General features: G+C 42.3%; 1 protein-coding gene across 6 annotated transcripts in view; it reads left to right on the top strand.

Annotated features, from left to right (window-relative positions):
* Positions 1–18294, top strand: part of NRG1 (neuregulin 1) — a 292955-nt gene extending 274661 nt beyond the window's left edge. For 5 of the 6 annotated variants that reach the window (XM_035309952.1, XM_035309949.1, XM_035309950.1 and 2 more), the window contains 6 exons: positions 1177–1200; positions 6435–6537; positions 10056–10182; positions 11516–11646; positions 12180–12383; positions 17229–18294. In XM_035309952.1, the coding sequence (XP_035165843.1) occupies positions 1177–1200; positions 6435–6537; positions 10056–10182; positions 11516–11646; positions 12180–12383; positions 17229–17880 (1241 nt within the window). In that variant the 3' untranslated portion in view covers positions 17881–18294. The remainder of the gene's footprint in view (positions 1–1176; positions 1201–6434; positions 6538–10055; positions 10183–11515; positions 11647–12179; positions 12384–17228) is intronic. The other variant, XM_035309951.1, reaches the window with a different exon arrangement.
* Positions 18295–26567: the final 8273 nt, after the last annotated feature.

A 26567-nucleotide genomic window follows, 5' to 3' on the forward strand; every position in this document is an offset into this window, starting at 1 on the left:
TTTAAGTGCCAATTTCCCATTGGATTATCTGCAATAGAAACTGCATGATATGAATGACTTCCCCTAAAATTAAATTACATCCAGGCTAGGAGTTTTACCTGTAAGCAAGCATAAATACAGCAATATATATGCATGGGCATGTCATTCATTTTATCAAAGACTTAACCAAGCTTTCTATGCAACTAATGTATATCATTAGCAGTGTTCATGTAGGCATGTAAAACTGTCTCTTTAGGAAGAGATCTGGGTGGATTCCAACTTACTTAACCCTTAAATGTTACTGATTGGTAGGAGAGAATTGGCATTCCCAACGTGTACAAGTTACATAAAAATCCATTTGGTCAGAATATTAGGGTTGGACATAAATTATAAATCATGCAAGGACAAAGAAAGTGAGAGCTGCCATGGTTATGGATTTGGCCACATGGGAAGGATCTCTAATGGTACTAGCTGGAGGAAAAAAATCTCAGTTCTGCCTCTCCCCTGGTGCTGGGGCCTGGGGTGCTAATTTTGGCAGGTGATCTGGTGGAAATGGCATCAGCCCCTGTCCACCAGCTGGGCATGCAGCCAGCCACAGGGTGATTTTGGTGAAGGCAAGGGAAAGGGACTGGCTCCTTATCTTCTGTAAAGGAGAGCCCTGCTGAAGTCAGTTTGCTAAGCTGGGAAGGGCTCCCACTGCTCAGCACGTGGTCCTAGCCACCGTCAGGTAGCAGCTGATGAGAGCAAGGAGCCACACAACAGGGACAGGAGCAGGGCCAGAGGGGAGGGCAGTGCACAACCCCTCTGCTGGAGGACACCACTCCTTGTAAGCCACCTCTGCCCTCATGGTCTGAAAACGGCTGACAATTTCACATGGCATCCTTGAGCCATAGCCCCCTTCATCTCAGTAAGATGTTTAAGGGTTAATGGTTGCTGCTGCATTCACTGCACTGTGGCTGTTCAGATACCCTGTACATATTTGGGTGTGTAACCACTACAGAAGCTCTGGTCATGTAGCCCACAGAGGTGCTCGCAAGCACTGCTCATTTAACCACACACCCCTTTGCCTGTTTCATGTGCAGACACAGAATAGCCATAATACTCATATGTGATTTGTTTTCTGAGTACAGTGTATTGCTCTTTTCTGAAACTTTTTCCTTTTTCTTTCTTTTTTTTGTCAACTTTCTGCATTGGCAGAGCATCTTGGGATTGAATTTATGGGTATGGACCAATCATTCCTTTTAGCCTGCAGATTTTAGAGCCTGAGAGATAACCCCCTTCCCCCTCCCCCTTTTTTTTTTCTCCACCTCCCCTTTTCAATTCCTAACCAATTTCTTTATGCTTTAGAAGGGATCATACAGCTATAACAACAACCTGTCAAAACATTAGCAGCAATCAGCTCACTGAAATGATGATACTGGTAGGATATTCCAGATCTAAGGAGGTCTAGGAGTCGCTGAAGTAATCATAACACAGTGTACATTTATTTTTTTCTGATGTGTAATTTTTACTAGTTTTGACATGTGCTTTTGCTAAGTTCTTCCAGGGTAGCCAAATTTTGGAAACGCTGAAAGCATTAAGCAAAGCGACTAACTAGTCTATAAAAGGGGATATGCTGTTATAGCCACTTAAAATTCTGCAAATTTACAGCTTTGAGCTCTGGTTTCCAAGTAGAGTTTTATCTCTAAACCCACAAGTAGGTACGTAAATAGGATGCATATACACAGTTGTAAATGATATGCATGTATACATTTTCTAGGTCTGTAAATTAGCACTTAAATGAAAGTTATTTAGGAACATAAATAGATGTTTACAGGAAGACTCTAGGTCCTCCAGTCAGCAAATATGTTCAGTACTTATAATAACAAACTCAATAATTGCACCCATCCAAGAACATTGGCAGTGGATAGTATTTTTATGCTACAGCTTAAGATAATAGAAACAGATCTTTAAGTCCTCTTCATGAAGAGACTACTTATCCAAATAATGTTTAGTAATCTTTCAATAACATACCTCTTTAATAGGCTAATTTCAAATTCAAGTCATTTTTATTCTGGCATCTCCTAAAATTATCAGCAAGTGATTAGAACTAGCAACTGATGTTTTTCATACAGTTTTTGTTCATGTTCTTGTTAAAAATGCCCACATAAAATGTCATTAGCTTAAGCTGTGAACTGTGGAAAGCCCATTACAAATCTAAATTTAGAAAATCTATCACAACCCAGTTTATTGTTATTATTATCACAAGATAATATTAATTCTCAGTCATAAAAACTACGTTTTATTAGAAGATATATGGCTACATTAACATATGAGAAATTATATTAAAATCTTTAGAAAAAAACTGACTGGCAAATTTTGCTTTCTATCTAAGATAACACCAGTGGAACCACCTCTTGGAACCAAATTATTTCAAAAAAATGACAAAGACCTTTAAGAAAAAAAGCTTTAAAATAGAGCAAATTTAAGACCACATTTATTATCAATGATATATAAATTAGGGTGATGTGAAATTAATTGCATAATGTGCATGTCTGAAGTGCTGCACATAGAGAGATTTAATATCTTAGTCATAGAACCACAGAAGCATAGAATATCCCAAGTTGGAAGGGACTCACAAGGATAAGTGAGTCCAAGTGTTGTTTAGATTTTCCTAACATTATGTAGGGAAATATATTTATTTACAGAATATTTATACTTAATGGGCCAAAAGCAATTCTAAATTCTCACTGCATATACATTCCTCTGTGGGCTTTTTCCCAAGGCAGCTGTTAGTTTCTCTGAGCTAGTGTGATGAGCACTTCCAAGGCAGCCTGTATTTCTGTGCTGTGCATCATCAGCCAGCTCTATGTGCACTGCACCAGCCAGTGTGACCACTCACTCCATGGGGTTTCAGGGCCATGCAGCCTCCTAAGGCACCTCTGATATTCCCCAGTTTGGGACTGAGATTCCCTGTAGGAGAGGCACTGGTGTGCCACATCCTCCCTACACAGCCACCTCCAAACTCCCTGCCTCTGCTGAGCTGCGGCTGGGACCCCTGTCCCCCATCCCCTAACACCCATCAGCCTGAAGTGTGGCCAGTTTTTGGTGGGAGCTTGCTGGTTCCTGGGTCAAAACCCCATCCTCTACTCCAGACCCACCGCTCAGGCTGGGGGTGCCACAGCTCCAAACCCTTCTGTGCCCCCAGGGAAGCCTGAGCCCTGCCAGGCCCTCTGGAGCTGTTGGCTCTCCTGGGGAGCCAACTCCCCACAGTTTAGGGCAGGCATCAAGTTAAGCTGCATTGTCCTCATACTGAAAGGTGCGGGAGGGGATTTGGTTAATGAAACCATGCCCTGGTGTGTATCTTTCGATGCCCCTAAGAGCTACAAACCCACGGATGTGCCAGTGTGAGAAGCATCGCACACAGCTTTACCCACAGCCGGGTTCTGTTGCTCCACCCTCATTGCATGCAAGCCCAGGAGAGTCCCACACGTGTGTAGCAAGCTTCAACCCTCTGACAGCACTAGCAAGGCAATCACCACTTTGCTGCCAGGCTCATCTGCAACAACACCAACCTACAAAAACCCTCCTGAATCAGTGCAGTTTTTGCAGCTTTTCCTCAGTATAAACGACCAAGCACAGTTTCCACTGTTACTTAGTCCTCCTCCTCCTCCTTTCCCTTCTCATCCAAGAAAAATGGGTTGATACATATTTATTCATTTTGCTTTCACAAGCTAACAGCTGACAGCATGATCCAAAAAAAAAAGATTCAAAGCATTTCAAATTTGCCCCTAAATTGCTTAGCACAATTCTCCTTTTTCCTGTGACATTCGTAATACACCATTTTCATGGCTAACTAATAAGCGCTTTTAGAAGGGGCATAAATGGGAAGGGGATCAAGTGCCACTAACTAGCCTAGGCAAGGAGTTATGCTGTATGAGAAATCCCTTCAGACTCTGCTTCAGCCTTGTTCTTTTTGTCCCCAAGCATTTCTTCACTCTGTTTTTTCCAGTATCAAGCATGCTGTGCCAGGCCTGCCGTTGATTTCTCAGCCCTTTAACCTCATTTTTCCCTGTTTTTCACCTTCTTCTTTTTCCCTTTGTCCTGGTTTGGTTTGGAGTTTCATCCTTTCATTCCTTCCCTTTTTTGACTTTCTGTTCTTGGAGGTTTGTTTTGTTTTGTTTTCTTTAATACATTTTTGCAGCATCCTAGTTTTACCAAACTCACTTCTTCTCCTCTCCCCCTTGTAAATAATCAGTGCTATTAATTTTGTCTGAGAGTGCTCATGACCTGTTTGCTGGTGTTTTTGTTTACAGTGGGTTTGGCTTGTAGGAAGAATTATATCCATGTTAAGGTGGATTGTATCAGAGAAATTAAGATTTCTTCTTGCTTACTGATTAGTTGCATGTAAGATTTGAAATCTGTCCTGAATCTTGGGCAGTGAGTAGCTGCGCTGAGGCTGGAATGATATTCCAATGATATCCAATGATATTCCCTACTGATATTCTGCAAATCTCAACACTGGATATTGGGTGCCTGGCACCTAGCCATCTATCAACAGTTGGCCAAAGCATTTATTAAATTAATTAACAGTTATTTCAGATAAGTGAATTACAGTGATTGAAACCACATTTCTGAAGCAATAGCTTCAGCAATCCCACCACCCAGTACAGAGAGCAACCACCTTTATTTCCCCAGTACCCGTCACTCCCCACAAATTCCAGGGTTTTAATCCCATGCTGATCCTGCTCAGAGTCCTTTTTGCTTCCCTTCTTTCCTGGAACAAAGTAGGTGTGGATTCAACCACATTTTGTCTCCCACAGGCTGGGAAGACTTAGCATGGAGACAAATTTAAGTGAGATCCTGCAAGGTGGCACAAATTGCAGTCTCAGGCACACCTCTGTGCACCTTGGTGCCCACAGCACCTTTAAAACTGAACAAAGTAAGCCCAGGAAACACTTGAGAGAAATGAATGCTCCCTCCTTAGTGGGGACAGTTTCCCGTCCCCACTAAGAAATACCTTTTGTGCTGGTACTTTTTTAATTACTGAGCTGAGAAGATGTATTCCATGCTGATTTCTCCTCTGGACTCCTCAAAGCTCCTTTCAGTCCAGCATTTTTGAGACCCTGAGCTTGCACAGAGACTTATGACACATGTGAGGAACCATGACAAGGAAGTGATTCTCTATATCGCCTGCTGAATTGCCCCACAGGCCTTTTATGTTTTTGTAAGACCATCTAGTCAGTAATAATGTTGACGTTTACTCCTGAGGCACTGCGGACCTGTGCAGCTTTTATTCATTGACTTACTTTTAATTACCTGTTGGTATTCCAACTGCACGCAAAACTGCAGACTGACCTAATGGCACCCTCTGGTCCAGATCCTCCAGAGCAAGCTTTCAGGACTGTCTGCATAATCAAAAACAAAACTTGAGAAAAAACAACACAGAGACCCATTTTTGTCCTAAAAACAGGAATGTAAATCCACATTCATAAAAGCTACTTCTTCTGTCAACACAGAATGTGTGTCTCCATTTCAGCACTCCTTACATAACGTTTCCCAAGTACAACACACACTGATGCTCTCTGCCAAGAGTGATTGAGGCTGGAATGCAAGGGTAGCTCCAATCCAAACATTACTGGTGCTACTAACGTCTTTATAATAGTAAAATATCTCTCATGAATGAGATCAGCAGCAATTTCTCATCACTGAGCAAGTTGCCACTCTAGATAGAGCAGAGTCCCTTAGCTAGACATAAAGAGATGCAAGTGAAAACCAAGAATTTCTCTGATACAAAGCACTACTAGTTATTGATGTTGCTGTGTTTTTTGAGGTGCACTGGAGAAACAGCCTGAACTTAATGACCAGAGCTCAAAACCTGTGTTAATTTCCATTGGTAATATGTTTACAAGCCAAGCTCATGTTTCAAATGTAGAAGGATATTTTGAAATCTTTCCTGCAAAGACAACTGAGATATAAGTTGGCATGGGGGCAGAGGGACATTGGATATGAAAACGGTCAAAAAAAAAAAAAAAAATCAAGAAAATACATTTATCTAAAAGATTGATAAAGTTGGCTTTCATTCCAGCTGCCTTTGCAGAGAAAAACTTCCAAAGCATTTGCAAATTTATGTTATTACCTTAGAGTGTTGCACTTTTATTTCCAGCAAATGCTAAGTGTTTGTCAATTGTGAAGTTTTTTTCTTAGATACTATTCTTGTTGACTTAAACAAAAAGAGATTACTTTTGACTGTAATTGTATGGATGATCACTCATCCTTGGAACTCTGTTTAGAGCTTACGGTGTAGTCCTGTTCTCCTTGCAGTCAATAATGATTTTGCCTGAAGTGTGGTGGCTGTGTTTCAGTGTGGCTGTGTGAATCTGTGCAGTGGTATGTAGCATGCCAGCTGTGGACTGTGTGCACCTTGCCTAGCTATCCTCCATGTTGTGACCTTCTCTGTTTTTGTCCCTTTCTAGAAGCTGAGGAACTGTACCAGAAACGGGTGCTGACCATAACTGGCATTTGCATTGCTCTTCTAGTAGTTGGCATCATGTGTGTGGTGGCCTACTGCAAAACCAAGTAAACTTTTCTCTTCTATTTTATATCTTATTGTCTGTCAGGGCCTCCCCAATCGACTGTAGCTTCTACTTCTCTGAGCATAAGGTTGTTAACTGGATTTCTCCAGAGCTGGACTGAAGAGACAACCCTGTGGTCAGGGTACTATGGTCAAGCAAGGGGGTGCAGGTCTCCATGTCAATAAGTACAAAATAAGACACTTATCTGAGAGGTTTGTCACCAATCATATGTGACTCTAGCAAATTTAACTGACTTGCAATTCATTTATCACACAGTTATGATTTTCCTAGCTGGATGGGAACAAACCCCATCGGTAGAATCATGTTGCTATCCAGCAGTAAATTTTAAGGATCAGCTTAGTTTGTTTATACTTGAGAACAAGATTAACAGTGTTAAAAGTTACTAAACACCAAAGGCCAAAGAACTGAACGTGAAAGTACTCCCAGTGCAAAAGTAGGCACTTTAATGCATTCTCTGAGCCTTTGTAAATTACTGGGGGTGACTCTCAAACATGCATGAGGCATTCTGGGCCATAAATTATACTGAACATCAGCAGGATTTGTGCTGCCAAAACTTCTGGCTGCTCTTATAAATCTCCCCACCAAAACACAGAAAACCCTTATCATAAATCTTCTACATTTGTATAAACCTGTAGATTTACTGTTGCAGGGCCTGATCAGCAGTTTGGCTGTTGGTTTTCCTTGCAAGCTCCACCAATAATGGATGTGTTAAAAGCAGGGAGGGGATCATTTACCCCCTCAGTGAGAGTCCAGCCACACACACTCATATGGCTCCTACCCACAACCTTTGTGCCAATGGTCAGCTGGGAGCTGGGAACCACTGAACACTAATAAAGAGTCAGATCAATTATTCTTTTCAGAAATGACAAAGGTCAAACTAGGGCAGATAAACAACATCTTTCCTGATCCAAATATCATTGAAATCAGCTAAGGGCTCCCCATGAATTTAAATAAATATTTAGTCAGGGTTTTGAAGTACAGTTTTCTATATAAAATGTCCCCCAAAGTACACCAGGAGTATGGATGCTTTGCCACAGTTCGTCCCAGATATTAGCAATCATTGCCAGCCAAAAGTGAATTGTTTCCAAATACAGCTGGCAAGAGTGAAAGTGAGCTACCAGTTTGTGGCCCTCCAAATGCAGCAGTGATGCCAGACTGCTATATATGAGATGTTCCCTGCATGCTTATTCCTCCTGGTAGAGGAAAACCCAGAAATCCAGCAAAATCCTGGTACAGTATTAGGAGAACATATCAAATAAAATGAAATTACTTAGATTTTGCAGGTCTCCTTGCAAGAGATGTTGCTGGTCAGATGCTAATGCAACATATTTTGACACAGAGTCTTATTTCAGAAGTGCTTTATTTGCCAGTCATTTATGGTAAGGAGAAGGCTCCTCAGAATTAGTGAAGCACACATTAGCATTCCTATTACTCTTTCTCCTCAGAACTCATTCCTAGAGCCATTTTTTTTTTTTTTTTTTTTTTAGTCAGTGTCCTTTAACTGGAGTAAAAATTACACATGTGGAAGCATGCAAAATGCAAATATAGTAATCGCTATATGTGGGAAGTAATATGGATTCATAGGGACAGATTCCCAGGCAGCAAATGGCAGGATATCAGCCCCATAGATGATGAATCTAAACTTTCTAGAACCCACTGTCTCTAACAAGTAAAGGGGCTTGGGTCATCCTCAATCCCCACCAACATGGCTGCAATATAGGGGACCTTGAAAGGTGCTGTGAAATCAAGTTAAACATTTGTGTGTGCTTCTTCTCAGCCCACACTGGCTTTTGGATAGCTGCTAAGATATCTCCCTGCCCTACACTCTCCATCCAGTTAACTACCTGCGTTTTCTAACATGATGTCTGAGTAGTTGTGACTTAGATATCTCCCAAACACAAAGCCCAAATGGACCAGTGATCATGTCCTGCTGAGAAAGGAGCATTTCCAAGACAGCCATGTCTGCTTGCACCATTTATATGGAGTGACATAAATTAGGTGTCTTCCACTATCCAGGCCTATACATGCACACAAAATACTTAAAATGCAGTGTGTCTTCTTTGTTTTTAAGCTTCCCTGGCTATCAAGCTTCAGCATATTGTTTTCCCTCCCCTCTCCTTTTTGGAAAGCTTGAAATTGTCCCCTTGAGTTCAAAACGTGATTGAAAACGGTTATGTCTTACACAATCCTATCCTGCCAAAAATATCTGCACTTCTGCATACAGCTTAGGGAGTTGTATGTGTTTCAGCTCTTGCCACAGCCAAGGTCATATGTACTCTGCAGTGTGATGGAGCCTGCATCCTCCCTTCACTTCCCTGGATTATGTGGCAGGAAGGTGGAAATTCTCCAATATAATCAGGCAAAACTGGGGAATATTGATAAATTAAGCCAGAAATTGAATAGCACACTCCCTGCTTATTTATTCTGGTGTTCTGTTTAGTGCATTCCACACAGCCTTTGCAGCACCAGGTTGTAGTATGCTGCAGATTTTGTTATTGACAGCTGAAAATGATCTCCTGAAAAGTTCTCTCGAGGAGAGCTGGAAGAGTTAGAAAATGGGGAAGGAGCAACTGATGACAGGGCACAACATAAGTGTCTGAGTCAGCTAGAGAGTGTGACATTAGTACAGAAGATGGATGGTTCTCCCGAATGCATTAACTGCCCTGGCATCCATCTGCTAATCATTGGGTTCCAGTTAATCTGATGTTGCTGTAATGAAACCCTCCAGAGCTGCCAGGATGGCTGCAGGCTCAATGATACCTCACATACCCATTCCATATTATTTCTGGAGCTTCCTCTGCACCCTTAACTTCTTTAAGAGGTTTATATGATTGGAGCACACTGATGGGGCAAGTGGGATACATCCCACAAAAAGTGCATAGCTACAGGACCACAAAAAGTCCCAGTCCTAGCAATGCTGTTAAATTTTGCCGCTGATAGGCACCTTGGCCTGCCTGTGAAACAAAGGCCACACCAGAGAGGAAGCAGAAAGGAGGCTGTTAGGTATGCACACACCACCACTGCAAACAGCTGTATGCAGGCCCCAAGGTCTAGGCCCCCCTGTGCAGTATGGCAGCTCCCTGTGGAGAGCATAGAAATGAGACCTGGAAGACTTTTGGAAACCTGACTATGGCTGTGGGGACGGTGGCAAAGGTGTCGGTGTTAAAATCTCTCCTCCTTCCCTTCGGAGTGCAGCAAAGAGCTCCTGAAACAGAGCACAGCTTGGAAGTGGCCTCCTTCTCCCTCGCACATTTTCCCATCCCCTTGTGGCCTGCTGACTCCTGGAAGGGTGCCCACACATCTCCCCTCTGCAGGTCCCCACAGCTCCAGCTGCAATTAGGCCTGCAGTCTTAGGGGTGACTCTGAGACCCTAGAGCAGTGGGGAAAGTGCTGGAAATAAAGAAACTTTACGTTATCATTATCATCATCATTATCATCATGCTGAAAGGTGCAGCTGCTTTCCTTTTGTCTACTAAAGCCATTTCCGTGTTTCACGTACAGGAAGCAGAGGAAAAAGTTGCATGACCGCCTTCGGCAGAGCCTCCGCTCGGAGAGGAACAATGTAATGAACATGGCCAATGGGCCTCACCACCCCAACCCACCACCAGACAACGTCCAGCTGGTGAACGTAAGTCGTACTGCCCACCTTTCAACCTAGCTTTCCAGTGCCATGGCAGAGCTTGCCCTGACACCATGAGACTTCTCCCTGCCACAGGCTGGTGCCTGAATTCACTTGGCTCTCTCCACCCAGAAACAATTTGGGACTCTGTGATAAATACGCAGTAAGAAGAGGTGTTTCACAGATGGCCATTTCATTGGTGCATGCCACGGTGCTGCAGCTGTGCCTGCAGGCCTGGGACACCAGAAGCAACAGCATTGCCTCAAAACAAACAAACAAACAAACAACAACAACAAATAAAATGGTACCAGCACAGCAGTTGGGCTGAGCATGTCCACAGGGATCGGTTTCTATAAACACTTTCTTGCTCTTCTTACTGCCCCTGGTGGTTGGTGAGTGGGGCCAGCCATTGTAGATCAGGAGTGAAACTTTACAAGCACACACACCTGAGGCTTCCTGTGCACGTCCAGGGAGCAATGACAGCCGTAATCCTCAGTTCAGTAGTCCTCAAAACCAAGTTTCCTCTTTCAAATATAACAGCAATGCAGAGCTTTTCACATAAGACACTGAAAAGAGGTAGACAGCATCAACCAAAACACTGCTGCAGCAGTTTGAGAGGAGAAATTGGTGAGGAGTTAAAAAAAAAAAAAAAAAAAAAAAGCATTGGGGTAAAAGTCTAGCTGAAGACTTCACCTGATAGTAGCAATGACTGAGTTGCAATGACAATGAATCACACCCAGAACAGCATCTCTTGTGATATCAGTGGGTTACACAGTTACACATAAAAATTGTTCAGTAGTCTAGGCACTACAAACCTCCAGCCCCATCTCACAGGGCTTTGGGCCATTGGTACTGAATGCACATTGTTACTACTTCCTGCCCAGATATTGATGGTGCAATGAAAAATTGCCACTGCTAATTAACTACTTCTGTCTTATCCACCGGACAATATATTTTTATTTATTTTTTTAATTTGTTATCAATGTGCTGGTTGCATTTCCAGGTCTCTATTCTTGATGACTTCTCATTTCCTTCTTACATATGTAGGTTGATTATAGCCTGATTGGGATGCAGCCTTTTGCTAATTTCCTCATTTGTTTCCTTCAATCTTGAGTTTAGATGGGTTATATACAGGGAGGTGTACATGAATGTACACAAAAGTGTAAGTGTTGTGTTTGCCCAAATTTGAGTGACAAAGTTAATGCTTTAGTGCATAAAAAAAAATAATAATTAAAAAAATAATAATAATGTTTGTCTTTATGGGGAAAGATACATTAATTACATCTGCAGATGTGCTGTAAATTTTGGTTTGTAAACATGAGGTTTGTATGTTTTTTTTCAGCAGTACGTTTCAAAAAATGTAATCTCCAGTGAGCGTGTCATTGAACGAGAGACAGAGACCTCGTTTTCCACGAGCCACTACACCTCAACAACACATCACTCCACAACAGTCACCCAGACGCCCAGCCACAGGTACTCAACTGGGAAGTAAAACAGCACTTGTAATATCCATCCTGCTGCCATTGCAAAACAGAAAAGATATGAGAGAGAAAGAGAGAGAGAGAGAGAGAGAGAACTATATTCTCCCTTTGTAGTGTTTTAATTTTAGGACTAACAATATTTAGTGTCATGTCACCTAACTAATTAACTTTCCAGGAATTTACAAAGTGCTTATTGATTGAATGGCATTCCAACATTGTTAGAGTGAATTTCAGTATATGCAGATTGCTAAGTCAGTGACTGGGCTTCTGTTTTAAAGATCAGTCTCCAGGCCTAGAGTATGGAAAGCCTTCCTTCTTCTTCCTTTTACCCAGACATGCAAAGTCATCTCAGTGTGTGTGGATTCCTATAATTCACATAAATCTGCATCCCCAGTTACCAGCCCTAAGGCGCTGCACACCCAAAGCTGCAGCCGACCCCTTGTTTTCCCCCGGTTAAACTTCTCATCTGTATTTGCAGTCAAAGCACCCTCTCACACTCTGCTCCCTTCTCCTTCTTTCCTGCAGCTGGAGTAATGGCCACACTGAAAGCATCCTCTCCGAAAGCCACTCGGTGCTTGTCAGTTCCTCGGTGGAGAACAGCAGGCACACCAGCCCGACAGGGCCACGGGGCCGCCTCAATGGCATTGGTGGGCCACGGGAAGGCAACAGCTTCCTCCGGCATGCAAGAGAGACCCCTGACTCCTACCGAGACTCTCCTCACAGTGAAAGGTACCACACACTACCTCATTTCTTCCCACTGGCCAGGCCTGGTGAGCCCAGAGGGTTTCCCTGCTTGTGACCACAGGAAGAATCTGAACAGTGCTGCTCATGTAGGGCATATCTCCCCTCATTTGTAAAGGTGGAGTACTTTAAAGTCTACAAAAAGCATTTTGCCTTCCTGCCTCTGCTGGATTTATTCCTAATAGATGCAGTTCACATTTGGATAAGCTCCACTGAAGTAATTTTTCAGAAATTTTCATAGTAGAGTAAAAAGGGGTCTCTGACTAATTATTGATTTTAAAACTGAGAGATTTTATCAGACACAAAAGACAGGGAGAAAGCAATGTATGGAGACAATGTATGGAGACAGGAAGAAATACAAGAGGAGGACAACAAGGACTCCTAAGACTATAGGAATTCAGCCACCACCTACTTTCTGGGGGATTCCAGGTACTAAACCCATTACCTCTTTTGAAAATTCCCCTTGACATCTTACTAAATAAAAGCAAAGAACACAAACTGCAAGCCAGAAGAAGGTAAGTCTTTATTGAATGAAAAGTAGTCAGAGGCAGAGTTAGCCAGGATTTTTCCAAAGAACTATTTTTTTTTTCCTCTGGAAGTCTCACTCATCAATACGTAAGGTCTGCCTTGAAGTGAATGAGTGCTAAGAAAACTTTCACTGAAAAAGGCTTTTGAGCTTGAAGGTGGGTTTTTATCTCAAGATCATGGCATAGCCCTGGAGTAGAAAAAGAAAGACTGAGAAGAAACAAGGTGTTTGAAGACAGCCTTGCTCCCAGAAATCAGAGGCGAAAAAGAAAGAAAACAAAGGGTTACTGGACCAATTCTCTGAGCACTGTGAAATCACAAGAGTTTTGATATCGTGGGATGTCCATGATGTCAAAAATGCAGCCAGGCAATCCACAAGGAGACTGAGTTATATAGGAGACTTATTGTAGTTTCCAGAAAAATGAATGTGCAAGTACAGCAAAAGCCATTTCAGTGGTACTCCCTCTGATACACAAAGAGCAATTGTTTCGTGGCAGGACGGTGGACTACAGCTGAGGGCCCTCTGAACATGGTTTGTAGGACCATGAAGGACAGTGAACTGGTCCTCTTCTTTTATAAATGTCTGTAATTTGCCATGCAATTTAGTTTTCAAGGTATGTGGTTCACATGAGATAAACAACCATGGCCACAGTCCAGCAGAGCACTTACTCAAGATTAAGTTTTAATTGTATGAGTAGCCCTGCTGAAATCAGTGGTATTACTCATGTGGGTGAAGCTTGGGTTGTGCTTTGCAGGATCAGGACCTACGGCAGTAAATACAGCACTGTCCCCTGCCTGGGAACTGAGCTGGAAGCACTGCCACATGCCCACCAGCAGTGTATAATAGAGCTTCAGATATACGGGCATCTGGGTGTGAGAAGCACCGATCATTCACACTGGCTTCACATGCTGGTGCAGATAGATAGCCTGGGACACACAGAGCCACACCCTGGTACAGCATGCCTAGTTTTAGGGGGAGAAGAAGAAGCATGTGTCCTTCCATTTCAATGACAAGAAAAGATGTTTTGTAAATGATTCAGTTTCTAGAATATTATGGTACAGGTGAAAAACAGAATCACAGAATCACAGAATCACAGAATTTCTAGGTTGGAAGAGACCTCAAAATCATCAAGTCCAACCTCTGACCTAACACTAACAGTCCCCACTAAACCATATCCCTAAGCTCTACATCTAAACGTCTTTTAAAGACCTCCAGGGATGGTGACTCCACCACTTCCCTGGGCAGCCCATTCCAGTGCCTAACCACCCTTTCGGTAAAGAAGTTCTTCCTAATATCCAACCTAAAACTCCCCTGGCGCAGCTTAAGCCCATTCCCCCTCGTCCTGTCACCAGGCACGTGGGAGAACAGGCCAACCCCCACCTCGCTACAGCCTCCCTTGAGGTACCTGTGGAGAGCGATAAGGTCACCCTTAAACAGCAACATTTCTGTGATAATTCACCATTCATTGAGGGTTAGCCTGTGCTCGAAATGATGGTGAATTTGGAATGCAGAAAATAGTTCCCCAGGCTTTAAATTAGGCCTCATCTATATTTAGCAAGCAGGAAATACATGGAAGATCATTTCTGAGAGATGGATTGCGGGTATGTGTGTGTATATAAGGGAGAAAATAAGAGTTATTTGCAACTAAAAATGATTCTGAAACATAAAAGAGCATGCAAGCTGACAAATTACTTCCTGAAGGAAAGCAATGTTGAATTAGCAAATCAGGTCTGTGCTCTGTCCATCCTCCAGGTCCCCAGCTCCCTTACAGTTCTGGAACGAAACAGAACAGACATTAGCAGAGACTCTTGCATGGCCCTGTCCCTCTGTTACATCCCCTGCCACGAAACCTGTTTATATGAGCAGAGGTCTCAGTCATAGGCATTTTACAAGGTCCTTAGCCGTCTGACAGGAGATAAACTCATAAAATGCCATCTCTGCATGAGAGGTGAAGTTAGCAGCAAGTAACTAGTTAATTGGCTGGGTCTGCGTACACTCTGATCCCTTTTCACCAAGCCAGCATGGACAGCCAAAAATCTGGATAAATCCATCACCTTTTAACTTTCCTTTCAGGAAAGGCTAGAGCTGCATGTGTTCGGTGCCTGCACCTCAGCTTGTGGACAGCAGCTTGTTAGCACTATCCCATTATGCTGTGTGGGAATACACCAGAAACACGTGAATGCATGACACACCAGCATGAGTAATTTCACTCTGATGGAAGCACGCACACACAGTACACTGAACATGTTTAACTAACTTAGTACATTAAAAGAACCAGTTTAGCTAAACTCTACTGTGTCAACAAGACCTATGTCCAAAGCTGAACCAGAAGGCCTTAGACAGGCTTCAGTTCCTCAGAAAACACCTCTGTTAAAAAGTGAAAGGGATGAAAAGCTCACTAGTGCAAGGAAAAATAAAGAATTATTTTGTACATTTAGTATGCAGACCTATTAACTTCCATTTGTTCTCACTTGCAACCACCTTGGTTAATTCTTGTGCATAACTCCAGATTTTTTTTTTCTCCTATTCCTCATCTGGAATGTCATTTACCTCATTTGAAACCAATTTACCCTAGTTCACATCTGTTCAGGATCTGTGCTGGTTTCTCTTTTCTCCAATAACTGTTTTAAACAAGGGACATATATGGAACTGAGTCATAGGTTGGATAAGGAAATTGGATTCAGGTTTATTTTGATACTTTCAGGCTCAAATAAATAAATCACTAATGAAAAAAACAAATAACTTCATGAACCATAGCCATATAACTTGTCTCATTGGGTCTGTGTGAGAGATGTAGCTTAGAAAGATTTTAAGTTTGGACAGAGCTGAAATTCAAGAAAGTAAACTTGGAATAAGAAAAAAAGCAAAGCCAGATGATGCAAAATGTCATGTAGGGCACTGTGCCTTTGATCAGGAGGTTTCAAGCTGATCCTCATGAATCTGTGTGACCTCATAGCATCTCACAGAGCTCCACTGATCCAAACCAGCTCAGAGTCCTGTTCCTTTGAGACAAAGCTCAGTAGCAACACCTGAGCTTCACTTTCAGAAGTCACCTTTGACCACTCCCCACCCTACAGAAACTTTTGACAGAATAGGCGCAAATTTTGCAGAGCATTCATTAACACTAAGTCAGAATGTCCTCTCCATCAGCATTCGTTCCCTGGCGAAGACAGATAAAGCTTCATGTTTAGGCTTATGAAGCTCTAGCCAGAGTCAGAACAGGCAAGGAAGCACATGCTGATATGTAATAATGCCAAAAGTAAATAATAATAATTTTAATGCTGCAAAACCCAAAGGGAAAGTTGTAAGCATTACATTGCACATTACATTGAAACAGAAGCTGGCATTTAATAATAATAATTTTTTTTTAAGTGTTTTAGATGTTTTACGTTGTTTCAAGATGGGAACAGGGTTGTAAGGTGGTAGCTGCAGTGTGGAGATGACTTAACAAGTGCTCAGACAAGTGCAATGCTTATTGCAACTTGTTAGAGGAGGAATATATGATTGCTTTTGAAATGCTTGAAGCTCTGTGCACTCTAGTGTCAAGAGTCCACTCTGTAATAAACGTACCTGATTCTCATGCTGGATTCCTGGGCATGCCTCAGGCACTGCACTAAGCAGACATGTTTGTTTGCAGATAAACCTACTGGACAGAGTAGCTAGCTCTCTATGCGTGGAGCAGCACAAAGCTGCAGAGACAGGGCTGCAAATCCTCCTCTGACTATCCCTAGCAATTGGAAATAACAGAATCTGGCTCTAGATTTTGTCCAGACTTTGCGTTCCTCCTTATCCTGAGACAGTCTGGTTGCCAGAAGAGGGTGAAGCCCCAGGAGAACTGTTCCTCAGTTCCCTTCCTTTCTTTTCTGCTATTTGTTTGGATGTACCCCAGACCATGGCCAAATCCTGCCAGAAGTGCAGCAGCCATTAGAGAAAATACTTGCAAATGCATTTTGTTTCTGGCAGTCCCCCAGTCTCTGAATCCCATCCCTGGCTTCATTCCAGGAAATTATTCTGGCAAATAATTTACAGCCTCTCCATGGCTCTTCTGAGGCAAATAGACCTGGGGGCTTTGCTCTGCTTTTCCTGCTTTCAAACATTTTCCCCCAAAGTCCCAGAAGTCAGAGGTTTTACGGGCTCATACACTATAGGACTAATAGCAACAAGAATGTCTGGATGCTGAGGATGCACATGAGGATGCTGGGGATCTTAAGGGGCTCTCTGCCTTCTTCCTCGCAGCCCACATGAGCAGCCATTTTCATGTGTCACCGATTCTGTGTCCACAAACTTCTCCCATTTCTTTTCATCAGGTATGTCTCAGCTATGACCACACCAGCTCGCATGTCACCTGTTGACTTCCACACTCCGACTTCTCCCAAGTCTCCCCCATCTGAAATATCACCGCCGGTTTCCAGCTTAACGGTCTCCATCCCTTCAGTGGCGGTGAGTCCCTTTATGGAAGAGGAGAGACCGCTGCTCCTGGTGACCCCGCCACGGCTGCGTGAGAAGTACGACAACCACCTTCAGCAGTTCAACTCCTTCCACCACAATCCTGTCCACGAGAGCAACAGTCTGCCACCAAGTCCTCTGAGGATAGTGGAGGATGAGGAGTATGAGACCACGCAGGAGTATGAACCAGCACAGGAGCCTCCAAAGAAACTCACCAACACCCGTCGGGTAAAAAGAACAAAGCCCAATGGCCATATTTCCAGCAGGGTGGAAGTGGACTCCGACACAAGCTCTGAGAGCACCAGCTCTGAGAGCGAAACAGAGGATGAAAGAATAGGTGAGGATACACCATTTCTGAGCATACAAAACCCCATGGCCACCAATATGGAGCCGGCCACTGCGTACCGGCTGGCTGAGAGCAGGACTAACCCAGCAAATCGCTTCTCCACACCAGAAGAGTTGCAAGCAAGGTTGTCTAGTGTAATAGCTAACCAAGACCCTATTGCTGTATAAGACATAAACAAAACACATAGATTCACATGTAAAACTTTATTTTATATAATGAAGTATTCCACCTTTAAATTAAACAATTTATTTTATTTTAGCAATTCCGCTGATAGAAAACAGGAGAGGAAAAAAAAACTTTTATAAATTAAATATACATATGTACAAATGTGTTATGTGCCATATGTAGCAATTTTTTACAGTATTTCAAAAATGGGGAAAGATATCAATGGTGCCTTTATGTTATGTTATGTTGAGAGCAAGTTTTGTACAGCTACAATGATTGCTGTCCCATAGTATTTTGCAAAATCTTCTAGCCCTCAGTTATCCCGGCTTTTTTGTGCACTGCATTATAATGACTGGATGTATGATTTGCAAGAATTGCAGAAGTCCCTCTGTTTGCTTGTTGTAGAATCCCCAGATCAAAAAAAAAAAAAAAAATAAAAAAAAAAAAAAAAAAAGCCCTCTTATGGCACTCCCACCCTACTCACCTCACCAGAAAATGACAAAAACACAAAAAAAAAAAGGAAAGAAAGAAAAAAAAAATCAAAAAAAAAAAAAGATATTTTCTTCTATAAGAAGTTTTATTTTCCTTTCTGTATATGAAATGAGTTTTGTCTGCTCTCTGCCAGCCAAAAGGTTTGCTTCATTGAGCACTGGATAATAGTAGATCCAACAGCATGCTACTATTAATTACAGCAGGATAACAAACAAAACAAAACAAAACAACAAAAAAAAAAACAACAAAAACATAAAAACAAAAAAAAATGCATTAAGTAATGTTACTTATAGAAAGAAAGTAATACTGTGATTTTAAACCAAATATATTATTAATCAGAGGTCAGCTTGTAATCACTAGGAGCTGCCATTTCATTATTTTCCAGATACTAATTGTTCTAGTTATCCCTTAGAAAATGGGTTTAGGTTAGCTGAAGCTTTGAACCCAATATTCTATTTAAAAGTTTTAAAAAAATAAAATAAAAAAAAAAGAAAAGAGAAAAAAAAAAAAAAAAAAAAAAAAGATTTATATTAGTTTAAGTTAATGGGGCAAATATTATAGCAGATATCTGTAACCAAGCAAGGAAGAGATCTAGCTGGAAAACAAATGCCACTAATAAAAGTGCAATCAGTTTTCACCTCTATTTTTTAACGTTGATTTTTAAGAGATGGTTTATTCTTTTTTCCCCTCAGTTTTCTCCTGTTTCTTCCCCTACTCAAAAAGATCCCTGACAAGCTTCTAGCAATACATTGTTAGCATTGCTTTTGGAGTAAGGGTTATTCTTGGATTCAGAAATGACTTTCAGGGAAGAATTTATCTGCTGAATAGTTAAAAAGGATAGGCAGTAGGAAGGACATAGCAAAAGTATGGAATTCATTTCTAGTCACCTTTATTGACTCCATTATTTGGGGTGGAGGAGGCCAGGCTGATGCAAAGGCTATTTATGAAGGCAAGCACACCATGTGGATTACAGCCGTACTGCGCCTGGCGATTTGATACGAATGTTTATGTAGCCACTGATGGCCTTGAAGTCTTTGACTAGTAATGAATAAGGGTGCTGTTGGTGCTTGAGCTGTTGCATCCATTCAGACAGAAGCAAATGGCCTCTTTTGCACTGAATTCCTAACAGTTTAGTCAGGGTCACTCTGCCTCTTCTCTTCTTTTCATTTTTGTTGTGTTCAGTTGGCACAGCATAGACTCAGGATTGATGTGGAAAACAAATGTTTTTCCTAGACTCCGGGGATTCTGAAAATGAGAACATATGTTCTACAGGTATTACTGGACTCTAAATAAGAGCCATGTCAAGAGAACAAGAATTTCAGCCAAACTACACTCATCCTTTGGGCCACGTCCTGGTCCCAGTTAAATGAAGAGAAATAAGTCAAGGAAATTTTGTGAGATGCAAACCCAAGGAACTAAAGTCCTGACTCAGTAAATTGTTCAAGCATATGCTTATGCTAATCCCAGCAAAAGTTATCTTCAGCATGTGCTAGACTCCCATTGACGCATCCAGTGTATGCATAAAGTTAAGCATGTGTTTAAGAGTTTTGCTGAACAAGATGTCCTATTGATTTGAGACCTGAAAGCAAAGTTTAGTAAATGAAGCTATTTATCAGGAGGATGGAAATTAATGAGTTTCTCACTGTATAGATCAAGCACGTCACATTAGTAAGAATTTGGAGGAGTCTAACTGACCACCAGATTCAGCAGAAAAAGAATTAAAAAAAAAAAAAAACTTAGAATAGGAAGAAAATGATGACAAAGTTGGATGCTAGGATGCTGGTGGTGGAAGCAAAAGACCAGGAAACTAGTACAGCTTTGGGCTACATGGTGACTGAAATAGCACTCCTTATTTGAGAAGTCTATGGGAGATGGCAAAGCTTGGCAACTACAAACTGTCCAGACTCAAGACTCTTTGGCCGTCTCTTCCCTAGCTGGCATGTACTTGAACACACTTTGCCTTTGCAGACCAAAACAAAAGCTCTGTACAAATTCTACATACCATACACTCATTTTCATCCCTTTAGTCATGCTTATTTATCTGCAATCCCATGCAGCAGTACATCCACCTCCCCAGTAACTCTACAACTCAGTAGTACAGAGGGCCAGGTGAACTTTCCTGATTGCAGACCACTGGTTTCCAAAAGTTTTGCACTGTTGAGTTTCCAGAGGCACTTGAAAATCTGTCCTTTCAGTAACATTTCTGATACTGCAAAAATCGTATGAGACAGACAAGACAGAAAAAGGAGGGCATAGAAGCAAGATTCTTGCTCCCAAAACGCCCATCTTAGTGGCAGAATAGAGATTATAATGCAGGGCTTTTGTAATCTCCTCCAGTATATATCACATACAAGGCCAGCTCACATTCAGGTGTCTGTGATAGCCCAGACAGATTAATCAGGATGGAAAAGGATCTTGCCTTGAAGTGGAGTAAATTATTTGACTACTCAGTAGGGCCAGTAGAAAAGGAAGGAGCAATTGCATGCCTGGGAGCTGTACATGTGAGATTTATTCAGTGTGAATCTAGGGGAAAGTGTCACACCTCTTCTGTTGCAGTGCCTCGAAGTCAAAGCGGTGTGCAGTCCCTGCTCCTCCCCCTGGTACATATAGTAGTGTGTTATAGAGTAAGCATGAAATTAGGCTGGGGACTTCACACAGACCTAAGAACAAGAAAATACAATTGGGGATATGGCTGCCTAAGCCCTTAGGTCTTTGGGGAGATCCCAGCCTTACAGCACAATTCATGCAGCAGTGAGTTACGGGAGTTGCCCTGGCTTGGCACTCACAGAAGTGGGAGCAGGACGCGGCCCCCTCCCCTCTGGACTTGTTTTTAGCATACTGTGAGGATGGTAGGCATCGTCCACGTCAGTCAAGTCCACACCCTGAAGTTAGCAAGTCTACATGGCCACAGGTTCTGCTGGCGGACTGCAGCCAGCTCCTGCTGGCCAAGGTGCTGGAGACTGCAGCAATGCAGAGCAGAGCCAGCAAGTGCCTACAGGAAAGGCCAGCTCCCCCCTTGGGGATGTTCACTTCATCAACCCAGACCTCTGAGCTAGGCAGTCCCAACGCCTTTGGGCAAAGTCGTTCAGATTGTCCTGGTTTCTTTTCATGTCATATAACTTAAGCCGTGAGTTTTCCCTGTGCATGTGTTTATATGCAGAAGTTCTCCAGGAAAAAAATCAAAAAAAAAAAAAAAAAAAAAAAAAAAGGCTTCCTTCCGGGGTGTATAGCTGGAAGATGTTGTACACAACCTAGTACAGCCTGCCTGTTCAGCTGGTGTAGAACATTACAGCTCCACAGAAGTTCTCTTATAACAGAGAAAAGCCTACTCCCTCCTCTTGGCCCACATATTCCCTTCCTCACTTGAGCCACCCCAACACCCCCAGGTTTGAGAGATCAATCACTGCCTTTAACAGGGAACCAGGGAAGCTCAGTCCTCCAAAACAACATCCCCTGCTTCTCTCACACACACTACAAGCAGTTTCCTGAACATCCAGGAGAGCAAACTTGTGTTCCTTCAAAGGACACATCTCAACCTGTTGGACACTTCCTGGCTCTGCAGTGTGGCTACATACCATCAGCTGGGACTTACTTCTAGTAAGAAACAAAAAAAAAGCACCTATGAAATGCTGCAGAGAAGGGCAGACAAAGAACATGGCCAATTATCATCATTTGTAATTCTCTATTCTACTGTAAATACATCTTGTACATACTTGGATGTTTTCATCATTTACTGTCTTTATGGATTATGTGTTAAATAAGACTCTCTTAGTTTATTGTGTAACACTGTAAATAACATAACGTCCTTTATTATTTATGCATAGGCATCTAACACGCGGAGAAAGTTATCCTCATATTATTTTAAGATATATGTCAAAAATATGTTGCATTTTTCTTTTTGCTTTGAAAAAAATGTAATATATCCTCTTTTTCCCCTCTTTTCCTTTAAAGAAAAAAAAAAAAAAAAGAATGCTAATTTATTGTTCAGGAGAGAAAGGGGATGTAACTGAAAGGCAAACTGTTCAAAGAACATGCTATGGAAGCCACAAGCTACTGATAAACTAAAGAATTTATTATCCCAAATACAGCAATAAGTAATTGTTGATTTATTAAGGTTTTGTTATTCATTTTCAGTAAAAGAGGTGCTGGATTAAATTGCTTATGTGTTGTACTGACCCAGCTGCTCAGCAGACTGTGTCAGACCAGTAGTCACCATCTTTCTGGTTCCAAATGTTATTGTAAAGGTCCTGTTTTGCCTAGCTCCAGGTTTGTTCCAGAGGCTTTATGTATTTCGAGCCACTGTTCCCTGAGTTTTCTGGCTTGTTTGTATGGAGGTCTCTGGCAGACATTCCTGTTCCTAGGTAAAACATTTGTAGTTTCATAAATTAGAATAATTAGATTTACCATGACCGTTTTACCACCAAAGTTGGGTGGAAGGGGAAGTAGGAGGATGGGGGGTGGTGCAGTTGCTGCATCTTGGGGCTGTGAGAGGCTGCTCTACAAATGTCACCTCACTGCTCAGTAACAGTCAAAAAAGCAAAATAGATGGCTAGGAATTATTAGAGGACATGACCATAACACAGTATTAATCCATGGTTATATATAATGAGTGGTTCTGCTCTTCTTGTCTCAGAACAGAATCATTGGAGTTCATTGGGAATGGTTTGGAGGGCGAGAGGGGTGAACACAAATCTGGAGCCAGCATGGTCCAGGGGACAGGGAGAAGGTTAGGACTCATTAGCTGGAAACAAAGGACAGCTGAGGGGTGATATCACAAGGGTCCATGAAAACATATTTCCTAGCGTATTCGTAGCAGAGGCTACGAATGGGCTGATTGTTCAATATCTCTTCCACTACAAGAAACTGAGGGATCAAACAAAACTAGGAGGCACCATCTTCAAAAAGATGCAATTCTTCATGGGAGGAATAGGGAACTTGGAGCACCCCTTGCTGCAAAAGTTTATGGGTCTTTAATGCTTCCATAGGCTTAAAGGGGGCCCTGATCTCAGACTGTAATCCAATGAGGATTACTAAATCCACAGAAACAACATCAGATTTGGGAAATACCTGAACTGAAAACAAGTGGAGGTTGTATAAAGTGGAAATATCAAATATATCTGCCCTGCAGTTACCTTTCTGCTCTTATCTGCCAGCCTTGGAGAAGTAGCAGGCCAGGCAGTTGAACGGGCTGTCTTTGCATGGTATCAGTATGTAAAGTCATTTGCTGTTGACAAGGATTAAATAAAAGAGGGAAAGGTATGAGTGAGTAAAACAAAGAGGAAAGCACAGACATCCTTCATGTCTTTAACATCCATCTGTTCCCAGGCCCAGTGGAAATGTGTAAGTCAGATTCCTCCCTCCTACTTGTAGGCACTGAATAAGATACTAGGGGGGGATCACAATCTTTCACCCTCTCCCCTTGTCTCAACACAGTGAATAAAGAATTGGCCTAAGGAGAGGTTCAGTTTCTGTTCCGCTCTGACATTTTCTCTGTCTTGCTATTGTTTGTCCAGTAGCTGGAAGTCTGGGTGTTCAGGCTGTTTGCTTCACCTCAGTGTGTTAGTTGGCTTTGTCACCTCAGAGCAAGCCCAAGACAGCATCCCATTGCAGTTGTATTGTCAGGAGAGGAAGGAGCTCCTCTTATCTTCCATTGTAGGCTGCTAAAGTGGGAATGAGTTGCCCTGAGAAGCAACAGCCCTTTCTTGAGTGGGAAAGGAAGGAAGAGGAATTCTGAAGAATTTAAGTACCACAATAATGACTCACAGTCAACAGGACTAAGGACTTTATGTCGTAATTGACCCAGACCAAATCTGGAGTTCTTTAGGAAATCTATCCTTTTGTGTCCTCTGCTCTCCTGCCTCTGCTCTTCTCCACAAGGCCTGGAAGCAGATGGCGTCAGAGAACACTAGAGCAAAAGAAAGCAATACCCTCTCCTCATTTCTACAGCCTACAGCTGGGAATGCTATTAGCATGCCAATTCCACCCAGTCATGAATGAATGATTTGGATGACACATTTCCCAAGCTAGTGCTCTCCGTCTTAGCAACAGCTGACAGGAGGAAAACTGTACCAAATGCCTAGAGATGTTGCAGCTAGTAACTGGTGATTAACCTGCAGCCCAAGTGTGTAGCCCAAGCAAGGTAGCATAAGCTGGTTTTAGGTTACAGGTCTGGAATCTCTTGACAACAGACCCTTCACAATGGGCCTGGGAACACTTCAGGACTATGTGTCTTTCACCATTCAGAAACAAGACAGGGCATTGGGGGTTTCTGATCCCAGAGTGCCTCTTTTGCTTGATGCTGCAATCTTTTGATGGAGTCATTACAGATTAGCCCGTATCAGAAAAGTTTTACTGATTACTAAATTATTCCCTATGTCTCCAGACTAAGTTTGGCAGAGCATATATCATGAATCATTGGTATGTTCCCAATGCCTCCATTGCCACCTATCATAAAAAGGTCTTCAGGCAAGTCCCACATCTCCCAGCAATAACGAGCTGGAACGTGGTAAGACAAAAACATTCCTAGAGCTGTGATGTCAGTGGCGTTGAGCATCCTACATCTCTTTCCCCGCTTGTATATTTAGAGTTTCCGCACTTTCTAAGCACTGAAGGGACTGACAGAGACTGAGACAAAGACATCAGCATGAGCAGATTTCCCCTTGCAAGCTAGACCTCACTCTCTAAGCCCTTAGTTCCAGGAGGTAACCTAGCACCAACTTTAACTGGAAGCTGGACTTCTAATATAAATGACAGCCAAAGTTTCCATTTTATTTCTTCCCCCTGGGGACAACAACAGACTTTCCTGCACTGGATGTGATGCCCTGGCAACTCAGGAGAAAGGAACCCTGGTAGCAGTGTACAGAAATCACCCAAAATAAGGCCAGATTTTCCGATGACAGCAACAGAGGAGGTGACAAGGGAATCATTGCAAGGTTACATGCTCATCAGCTGGTAGGGAGTACAGTCATTGTTAACAACTGATTAAATCATTACCCTACTAATGGCCAATTTGGAACCAAGCTTCAGAAACCAAACATTGTGTGGGAGGTATTTTAACTTACCCTGCACATCGCTGCAGACAAGTGGGTGATGTGTCCTCTATGTGTACACACGCACACACAGTCTCCCAATTTATTGTAATGATTTCCTGATGTTCAGTGCAGCTCAGAGACAGGAAAGGAAGAAATGTTTCAGTAAGGCCATTGAACAGCTGCAAAACTGCCTGCATCCAGGAGGAAACACCTTTGGCACCACCAAATATATATATTATATTTAATAAGGGTGGGTTTTGTCCTGTACAGCTGTGAAAGGATTGAAAGGGAATGCCTCCTTCTTCCCTAGTTGGAGAGACTCGATCACAGCTTGGAGAGAATCCTTTGATAGGGACAGGACTGAGAAGGGACTGGTGGGGTAGAAGAGTAAGGGGACTCAGACTAGGGTTGAGGGTGGCAATGTGCTACTCATTTCATTGAAATAACCCTAGGTTATTTCAAGGATTCATCCTAAACAGGATGAAGATGTCCAAGTGATGGGCCCAGGGACCTCTATGTGCAGCAAAGAGAAAATCTCAAAAGGGCAACTCTCTCTTCTGCATTCTGCATCTCAATAAGTTCCAGTCTTGTGCTCCATCTTTCCACCCTGAAGGCCTCCAAGTTGGTGAGATGAGTCAAATCCCCTACAGAAACAAACAACAGGGAGGAGAATGTGTATGAGGAGACTCAGATACTTATGCTTACAGTGTCATTCCTGGAAAGAGCAAAGGGAACTACTGGTGCTGTGAAAGCAGTAACCCAAAACTACAGTCAGTAAAGGCAATTTATATGAACGTTGCACTAAAAACTCAGTAACATGCAATTCAGCATCCAGTTTTAAAAACATCACCTAGTAAAAGCTCTAGGAAACAGAAGAATGCCACCCCGGTGTTACATGAAACATCTTAACCACCAACATATCCTGGAATTCTAACATCTTAGCATTGACACACACCATCTTAGCATATTCAGCTAAAACATGCAAGATTTCTCTGAAGGCTAATTGGTTATGAAATATGAAGCTCATATTATGAAGCCCAAAGAAATAAAACTAAAATAAATAAATAAATAAAGCTGGCAGATCAAGCTGTCTTATAATCAGCAGTTTAATTGCCATGGTAGAGTCATGCATCCTGGGTCATCTCAATTAAATCACAGAAAAAAAT

The sequence above is a fragment of the Oxyura jamaicensis genome, chromosome Z (assembly GCF_011077185.1).
Source record: "Oxyura jamaicensis isolate SHBP4307 breed ruddy duck chromosome Z, BPBGC_Ojam_1.0, whole genome shotgun sequence".
NCBI classification, from domain to species: Eukaryota; Metazoa; Chordata; class Aves; order Anseriformes; family Anatidae; genus Oxyura; species Oxyura jamaicensis.